This window comes from Quercus robur, chromosome 3, assembly GCF_932294415.1.
Source record: "Quercus robur chromosome 3, dhQueRobu3.1, whole genome shotgun sequence".
In the NCBI taxonomy this organism is placed as follows: domain Eukaryota; kingdom Viridiplantae; phylum Streptophyta; class Magnoliopsida; order Fagales; family Fagaceae; genus Quercus; species Quercus robur.
In genome coordinates this window covers 27,489,916-27,499,537 of record NC_065536.1, presented here as the reverse complement: position 1 = coordinate 27,499,537, position 9,622 = coordinate 27,489,916, and the positions used below count along the sequence as shown (strand labels likewise).

General features: G+C 31.3%; 1 protein-coding gene across 1 annotated transcript; it reads right to left on the bottom strand.

Annotated features, from left to right (window-relative positions):
- Window positions 1-2,730: 2,730 nt before the first annotated feature.
- Window positions 2,731-4,243, bottom strand: LOC126717668 (cell number regulator 2-like). The gene is made up of 4 exons (XM_050419505.1): window positions 4,079-4,243; window positions 3,829-3,900; window positions 3,223-3,444; window positions 2,731-3,110 (listed from the first exon to the last, which is right to left on the bottom strand). The coding sequence occupies exons 1-4, from the start codon at window positions 4,137-4,139 to the stop codon at window positions 3,034-3,036; spliced, it is 432 nt and encodes a 143-aa protein (XP_050275462.1). The 5' UTR covers window positions 4,140-4,243; the 3' UTR covers window positions 2,731-3,033.
- Between the last annotated feature and the right edge of the window lie 5,379 nt (window positions 4,244-9,622).

Here is a 9,622-nt window from a genome sequence, read left to right as displayed (position 1 = left end):
TTAGCAAAACAAAAAGTGACTTACTTACAAATTTGGTTATTTGCTAGATTCTTCATATTTGTACATTAATCCACTCATTATTTTTGAGATAAATATCAAATAACCAGCCTTGAGGAGTTTTGTAATTCACACTCAAACTCATCAACCAAGGCTTCTACTCTCTATAAATAAAGGATGGTTCGATGCTATTAGTTACTGAGAGCTCTTTAAGAGAGGCATTAGGTGAAGAGGAATTATTGAAGACAAAAAGGAATATTTGAAGAGAGGCATTGTGCCCAAATTTTTGAAGACAAAAAGGAATATTTGAAGAGGAACTATTCAAACATAGGAGGTGTTGCCCAAGGAACTAACTAGGAGGCCGATTTTTGAAGGAACCCCCAACCTTGTTTTGACAAAACTCTTTGCATGCAAGTATAATTTCCAAACTAATCCTATTTTGATCAAGTTTTGTAATATATATTGATTGCCAATACATTTTTCTTTGTTGATATTGGATGAACTTGATGAACATGGTTACCATAGAAGTAGTGTTTCATATGCGCATGTGAATTTTACAAATCCTAATATGCTTGATCTCTTTTCGACATGAATAAGCATCACATGCTGTATTTTTGTTTTCGTTTATGTGGTATGTTTGGATGGTTTCTTTCAATGACATGACCTTGACACTGTTCTAGAAGGCTTATTTAATAGGGCGGAAGGGTAACTAACACATTTCCACTCCATAACTCAGCCTTTGGTTTTAATTAAATGAATGTAATTTACATTTTTAGATTTACATTTTTAGATTATATTTAGGAAATAAAACCATGTAGATTTTCTTATATCATAAACAGGAGAGAGAATGCTATGCATTTTTCTTTTCACATACAATTTTATAATGAAAATTCAAATTTTAAATGAAATGAAAGAGATTTTTATTTTTAATTTTACATTTTTATAAAATAAGTGACAACTCCTTGCAATACACCTTGCTACTACCACAGCATCACAAAAGCCACCTTATCCATGTCTTATTTATGCATATAATTTGTGTGATTAGTATGAGTGCAAGGTGACTTTGGATGTTCCCACTGCTCTTTGCCACTCAAAGGGCTAACGCATTATGATCGATTGAGATATGAAAAGGAAGTGTTTATAATTCCTAATAACGTTTTCTTTGACCAAGCACCTTGTCAATATCTTCATTAATTTTATGCAAGGTTCATTTAATGGATGCGAGGACAAAGAAATAAATAAATATATATATAGACATTTTAATGATTAATATAATTTCTCCCTTTTATTTGAACAAATAATGTACCAGTATGATGCGTAAATTAATTTAATTATTATATAAAATATATATATATATATATATATTTGAAAAATAATATTAAAGCTATCGTAATATATAATTGTGAATCACTTAAAAATCCGAATTTAACATTTCTTTAGATTCAACTTTAAGAGGGGCTATGGGTACGTAGTGTGCAATTTTTACAATATTATATAATACAAATTATGAAATACATGATTTAGATAATTAAAATAAATATTATATTTCATTTTAAATTTCTTGAAACTTATATTATATAATTTTAGCTAAATTAAACCATACTAACAATTAATTAGATAATAAATAGAAGTTTTTTCCTGAGTAGTTTTTTTAATTTCTTGAAACTTAGATATTAGACTTTCAACTTAACTAAAAAATCCTAACAATTAATAAAATAAATTTTACAATGAGGTTGTAGCCAATTGTTGCAACCAAATCTTCTAGAAGGCAACTTTTATTATATAATATATCAATTTACCATCTGAAAGGAGATTGAACCTGAAAGTACAAAATTCCATTAATTAGTTCTCTTTGTATTTAGTACATATTACCTTGTTTGCATAAAAATTACAAGAAATTTTTATAGGCAATCTTAACTTCTTCTTTTTACAATTCAATAATTAAAATATAGGGGAATAGAATCCTAAGGGTCTGTTTGATTTGAGCAAAAAAAATGGTGTATTCTGTATTCATTTTCAGTTTTTGTGGGACCCCTACTAAAAAACTTGTTTGACTATATTTGTATTCAATTTTTATTTTCAATATCCAAAAAAATAAGATTTGAATACAAAAACTGAATACAACTTTTTGGTGTTTTCATTTTTTTTGAAAATGAATGTAGTAGCATTTTTGTAAAATACCAAATATGTGGATCCCTCTAACATTGACTTGTCCCGTCAAAAAACACTCTCTCTTTCAATTGTGTTGAATTTGTAATTGAAAAATATAAAGTGAAAAAAAAATAAAAAATAAAAAATAAAAATAAGAAGCAAACACTAGACTAGAAAATAATGTCAAACATCAAATGGTTTGGGTAGAGAAAATGAATACAAGATTTGAGAAACAAAAAATGAGTTTAGAAAATAAAAAGAGAATGAATCTACCCCAATGATAACCAAACAGAACCTAAATGTCTCAATCAAAAACGCATGAAGCGCTAAGTGAACTACAAAGCTCTTAATAGTCTTATCCCAGTACATCTCTTTGACGAATAACACTTGCTATCAAACAAAAGTCCAGCCTATTTTAAAACCCCTTCAAATAACTTCAAAAAGGAATGTGTATATATATATATATATATATGTATATCACCTAACCTAAAAAAAAAAAAGATCAGAAGAGTTAATCACCTCAGTTCCAACAAATTATTAAAAATTTACTACATAGTACTTATTATTCAACAAACCAATAGCTAGCGTTCTGCATGGTTACTTATTTAATATTAATTCAACATTACAAGCTAGAGTACCACATAAATAAAGTTACCACAGTAACTCAAAAACAAACTTGCAGGAAATAATGTTACAAACACAATACATAACACAACAATTTTTGGAACTTTTTTTACAACGGTTGACTTCATAAGCTTTTATTGATTCTAATATAAATTTATTATTGACTTTAATTTTTTTTATTTATCACTAACGACTTGTCACCTCAACTTGTCAAACATGGACCCTGCAGAACACAATACACAAAGCAAATCTTCCAGCATACTAACGCTTCATCTCTCCTTCCACAACTGGAGCCATCGACACTGCTTTATTGTGCATGTGCGGATTCCCTCTCCATCCTAAGCAAAACCAGGAAAATCCCATCATTTATAGCCCGTGAAAATTTTCATTTTCAAAGGATCTATTTATCTATCACACACAGACACAGAGAGAGCGAGAGATTAATATTACCAGCAGACATGTCGAAACCGCGATTTTGGAGCTCACGATACTCTTGGCATAAGGCACAACCATGGCAGAAGCAATGAATCCAAAAGTCATTACAATGATTCTCCCCCGACAAGTATTGCTCTCTCAGTTTTGCACGATAACAGCATGAATAGAAGGGTCGAAAAGGAGAAGAAACATGTAAAATACCGAGCAGTGTATAAAGCGTCCCATTTACGCAACAATCTGAAGGTTGCACAAAGACCATATATACATCTTACAAGTCAGTTTTTATTTAACTATTTATATGTATATATGTATAAATATTGTACATATTTCATGTATATAAACGGTCACTAAATAGTCTTCATTTTCTTTTTCTTTATTTTTCCTTTTTGCTAAGATTATTGCTTAGGGCTCTCATAGCACTTCACTGATCTCCAAGTATTATAATTTTCGGTGATTCTGTCCCACAAAAATAGTGGGAGAAATCTCTTGGGGGTGGTCTAAATTAAAGGTGTTTGATATATAGAAAATTTGAACTCAAAACTTCATGTATCAAATGAGATTTAGAAACCATTAGATCAAAGGCTTGAAGTTGATCATTCTATATGCTTTTGTAATACTTACAGGATGATCCTTTATCTAGAATCTCCGAGATGCGGCCAAAAGCAACGCATGGACACCAGCATGTCAAACAACCTGTGACAGAAAAAGATTTCAGTCTTAAAACTAACAACATTTCAATCACTATAAAGGAGATAATTTTTTATTCTGTAACTTAGAAAGAACAAGGAACAGAAAAGAAAATTTTTGACATGATTTAACAAATATATAAACCTTTTTTATAAGTAAGAAAAGGAAAGGATAAGGAATTTACAGCTATGCCGGTCAGAGCAACAGTCAAAGAGGCCGGTTGACCAGGTTCGATCACTCGCCATTTTCGATCGAATTATCAGGTCAGGCTTTTAGAGATGCATACGTGTAATTAATGAATCAAAGAAATGGTAGAAAAGCACAGAAGTTGTGCTCGCAAAGAGTTGATGGTTGGGATGGTATTTATAGAGAGAAAAGAATGAAATAAATTGGTATATATGTAAACATGTTTTCTTTTTTTCTGTGTTCACACACATACTTTGCCCCTTTGTAATCATTGTATGGAAAAGTCCAAATGCTTAACTAAAATGATAAAAAGGAAAGCATTGCAAGATGCCCTGTCCTACTAAAATTTAAGAATATACTACTAAAAGAAATGAGAAGGTTTGTTCTAAAGTTGGAGTTATATATATATATATATATTATACATTTATATAAATGCACTAAAATCGTGACTCTAAATCTTGATTTCAAATTTAAAATTGTGACTTACAGTCCATTTGTTTTGAAACATTTTTCAATAAAATATTTTAAGGTTCATGTAAATTCTTTCAAGTATAAATTACCAAAATCAGTGACTCAACCATAGAAGCCACCAAAAACAGAGATCCAGTGATCAAAGTGACTGAATTGTCACTTCGACTGCAAGATCAACGACACTAGCCATGAGTGACAGCTCCGACTATCAGACCATAGATATTAGCCATCATACTAACAGTTCTAATTGTCGAATTGGCAGCTCCAGCAACCTGACAATCAACACCCACTATTAGAGCAGCAGCACCAGCTACAAAAATGGTGACTCCAACGACCTAGCCACGAAGTGGGGTGAGGAAGACCATTGTTTGTTCTTGTTTTACCAAGTTTTTAAATGTGACACATTTTACAATGGATTTTACAGTCAATGGAAAACTTTTTACATAAAAAAAAAAAAAAAAAAAAAAAAAAAAAAAAAAAAAAAAAACTTGAAAATAGGAAAATATTTTACCAAAATATTTTTGTTTCAAAACAAACAGGACGTTTGATTCACAATTTTAGTGTTTTTACACACTTATGTGGATGTCTACCCTAGGTTTTAAAAGTCGGACCAGACCGGCCAGTCCAACCAGGAACCGGCCATAATTCGGTCCGGTTATGAGTAAAAACCGAAAATAACTTAAAAATCGAAGAAATTCGAAAACCGGATAGTTCAACTGGAAAATCGGGAATTGGCATGGTCAAACCGGTAAATGACTGGTTGGGGTTTTTTGACTTTTTCCAACCTAAAACTATGTCATTTTGGGCAGAACCTAAACACTAACCCTAAGCCTAAAGTCCTAAACACACTCTACCTCACTCACGCCTCATCTCAGACTCACTGCCTCACTCACGCACGCCTCTCTCACCTCATTCAACTCAAGCTCATGCCTCACGATCTCTGAATCAATGAATCTCTCAATTTTTTTTCCTTCTCACCCTCACAGTGTCTAAACTTTAAATTTGCCTTCGCTTCGAATTTGCCTCACTGTTTTTTCTTTTTTCCTTCTCACCCTCACGGCGTCTCAATCTCGATCTCAACCTTTGTGCTCCACTCTCTGCTTCTCGGCTTCATCAAGTATTGATTATTTTCTTTTGATTTTGATTACTTGATTCTCTTTCTTTTATTTGATCATTTTCTTGGTTCTTTTTTTTTTTTTTTTTTTCATTTCTCTCTGCTTCATCTTAGATTCTCCATTCATGTTCTTGGCTTTATCTCAAGTTCTCTGTTCCGTGACTTCACTGGTAAGTGGTAACTTCTATCAATTATTAGTTTACAATAGCATTTTAGTTTATTTGTGATTTTGTGTATGCTGTGGATTTTGATAGGCCAAAAACATATTGAACCCTTGTGATAAATTAATTGATTAATTAGCCAAATTTATTAATTAATCAAATTAACATGCAATGTACGTGGCAGCACAAACAAATCACCAATTAAACTAAGGCTTGCAGCGGAAATTAAATTGACACGGTGATTTATTTACGACTGGGGAAAACCTACATGACAAAAACCCCACCGGGTGATTTTAAGGTCACCACTCCCGATAATCCACTATTATCACAACAAGCCGTCACAAGTAAAGGAATCTCAGTATCTTATACCAATCTATAGTTGAACCCTTACCCCAATACCAAATTGGACTTGTTCTGTAGTGACAATCTATCTTTGTAATGCACGCCTTCTAGTACGTGACTAACCAATTGCGCGGATCCCAGTATGTGACTTGAATCACCAACTAGAGAAGGTTGTTCGCTGCAAAATTCTTCAGTTCATCACACAATGAAGATCGAGAAGCTCCTTGGTTACAAAACCCTATGGTGCACAAACACTGCAGCTTCTTCACAAGAAAGATGAACTAGGGCAAATTTTGTCTTCGATCACAATTTGCTTGAACAAACTTTGCTCAACACTTGTGCAACTTGTTTCACCTTTGACAGCTCTTAAAATAATCATTTTATATGTTTAGGGTTGTGAGAAAAGAAAGCCCAAACAAATAATCACGGATTGGAGTCAAAACAGACCTGAAACTCCGTTTTTCATAAACCTCGACAGATGCCTATCTGTCGAGCTATTGTCGAGCCATGGGCTAGAATAGCTCTTCAAGGCTCGATAGATGGCTTGCTGTCGAGTTTTAATGAACAGCACTTGCTGCATTTGAATCTTGGATAGACTTGCATGGCTTTAATACTTGAACTTGAAATGAGGTTTCTTGAAGTATTAAACACATCTTAGATCTACCCAAATATAAGTAAAGTGCGTTTTGTCAAAGGATTAGCCAATTACATAAAATAGTGACATATGTTCCTAATAAGTGAATCACATATGTCCTAACAGATTTGATTTATAGAGCATTATTGTTGTGAAATATAGTTTACAAAGTATTATACTATTGTTTATGTATATTGTGTTGATGAATTTATTTGTTGATAAAATGGTTGTTGTTGTTATGTTGATGAATTTATTTGTTAATAAAATGGTTAGCTTATAACAATTCTTTGCCTAGTTACATAGTTTAATTAGACTATTTACGATTTATGAGAAATGATTATTAGAATCATTATTTCATTAATTGTTTTTTGGTTTTGGAATTTATATAAATATGGACAATGAAATGATTGAGGATGATGATGACATCAATTAGGAATCATTTGGAGATGAACTTGATGCTCCTCCTGGATTTAGAGATAAAAATCATCCTATTCAAGTTGAAGATGAAGAAGATGAGGATGAGGATGATGATAATGATGCTAGTGGTGGAGCATTTGGTTCACATGATGATATTGATTTCAATTTTCTTCATGACAAATGAGGCTTGTGTTATCAAATGAACCTTAAAACTTAGTAGTTGTTTGTTTGAAACTTTAAAACTTATTTGCTATTTGGATGTAATGAACTTATTTGCTATTTGCCATTTGGATGTAAATGTAGTGACTAATGAACTTATTTATTTGGTTTTGTTGAAAGTTTATTATGTTAAGGTCCTTAAGGATGATAGTTTTGTAATGTTATTACTTATTGTGTTAAATTCTTTAAGAAGAGGTTATATACTTGTATTTTTTTAAGGAAACATATTTATTACTATTGGTTACTTAGTTTTACTATATTAAAAAATTATTAATTATTTATATAATTTAAATAAATAATAATTAAATTATTTATGATGTCACCGGTCGGGGTCTGACCAAAAAACTGGTAATTAGCTCCTTCGCCGATTCTTTCACCGTACCGATTTTTAAAACCTTGTGTCTACCATCATGTCCTTGTATACTCTCAATGACATATAATGCTTAATAAATTGCCCCCCCCCCCCCCCCAAAAAAAAGGATGAGACTAATACCAAAGGGTGTGTTTAGATACCACTTATTTTGTTGAAACTAAAAAATTATTGTTGAAAGTATTGTAGATAAAAGTAAAAGTTAATTGAAATAGTACAACGAGACCCATAAATAGTGTCAAAAAGTGCAGTAAGCTGAATAGTGAAATAATTTTAATTTTTCATTTCAATCCAAACGCACACCAAGTCTTTAACCAGTGTGTATGAAGGATACAAGGTGATTACTCCAATTCCCTTAGATTTTTAGTTGGACACATGAAATTAAATAAATACCACATATTTTATATTTATATAAAAATAAGAAAGAATTGAAAGATTAAATGGGAGGAAATCTATCTTTAATATCATTCTCATATGTGATATTTGTTGGAAGTTAAACATAATTTAAAAATAAGCTGTAACTTATATCCTGTGGATCAGAGGCAAAGTAGCTAGTAGATCCATTTGTGCCCAATTTGACGGAATTTACGGTTTTCTTTTCTGGATTTTTAATTTGGGTGTTGGGCGGTTTTTTTTTTTTTTTTTTTTTTTTTTTTTTTTTTTTTTTTTTTGGGAAGGTGTGTATGGGTGTGTTTGTATTGATGCTAAGAAAAGGTTATAAAGATAGGCATGATTTTTTTTTTTTTTTTTTGGTTTATATAAGTTTTGGATTTAGGGTTTAATTGGTAGGGGAGAAAAGTAGGGTAATTTGTGGAGAGAAGAGAAAATAAGAGAGAAAAGGATAGGGGTGTGTGTTTGTTCCATTGATTTATTGATTTCCCTTCATATTTGGGTTAGATACGAGTACGATGTCATACATTATCTTTAAACATGAGGCAGTGCTATATTGGCAAATGGAAATGATTATAATCCTCGACATAATAAGTTGAAGTCGCAATCATATTTGACCTAGAGTCTCTCTAGAATCGTCATTCATTTTTTGTTTTAGATAAAAGATTAGAAATTTAGTACTTTAATAAAGTTCATCAAAAAAAAAAAAAAAAAAGCTCCCACAATTTTTTTTTTTTTTTTTTTTGGTAATTACATTCCCCTCTCTTGAGATTTGAAAGAATGACATCTCAAACCTAAAGGAAAAAACATTCTCCTTCCTTGAGATTTAAATAAAATACCCTCCCCTTCCATAAACATTAGTAACGAAATATTCTAAAATTTTAAAATATTCTCTTTACCAAAGTTTAACAATGGTCTGTAAAAACATAATTGATAGAATTAAATTAAAATTGCAAAGTTTACCAAGTACAAAAAAACTTGCAATTACAAATCTCTCTACAATCCATTGAAAAAAAAAAGAAAAAAAAAAAAAAAAAAGGTCATACTGAATATTTTAAAATACTCTTCTATAAAAATGTTTGATTTTAGAATTGGGATCAAGAAAAAAAAATCTTCCTCCTTTATGGGAGTTCTTCTAGGATGAGTCACATATTTGATTGCCCTATCTATTAATAGTAGTAGTAATAAAATTAATTCTTGGTATTGGCCCTAAGATATTCATTCAAATCATTTAGATTTGAAAGTTGTTGCAATAATTGTGTCATTGTCATGGGGCGTTGCAGTGCTCATGGGTCGCTGGGTGGGTGCTACGTTGTGGTGGTGGTGTTGCAATGGCTGAATTTGCCATGGTAAGCATTGTTGTTCCATTTTTTTGTATTTCACTTTATATTTTACTAATCGTCATACATTATATGTCTAGTTTT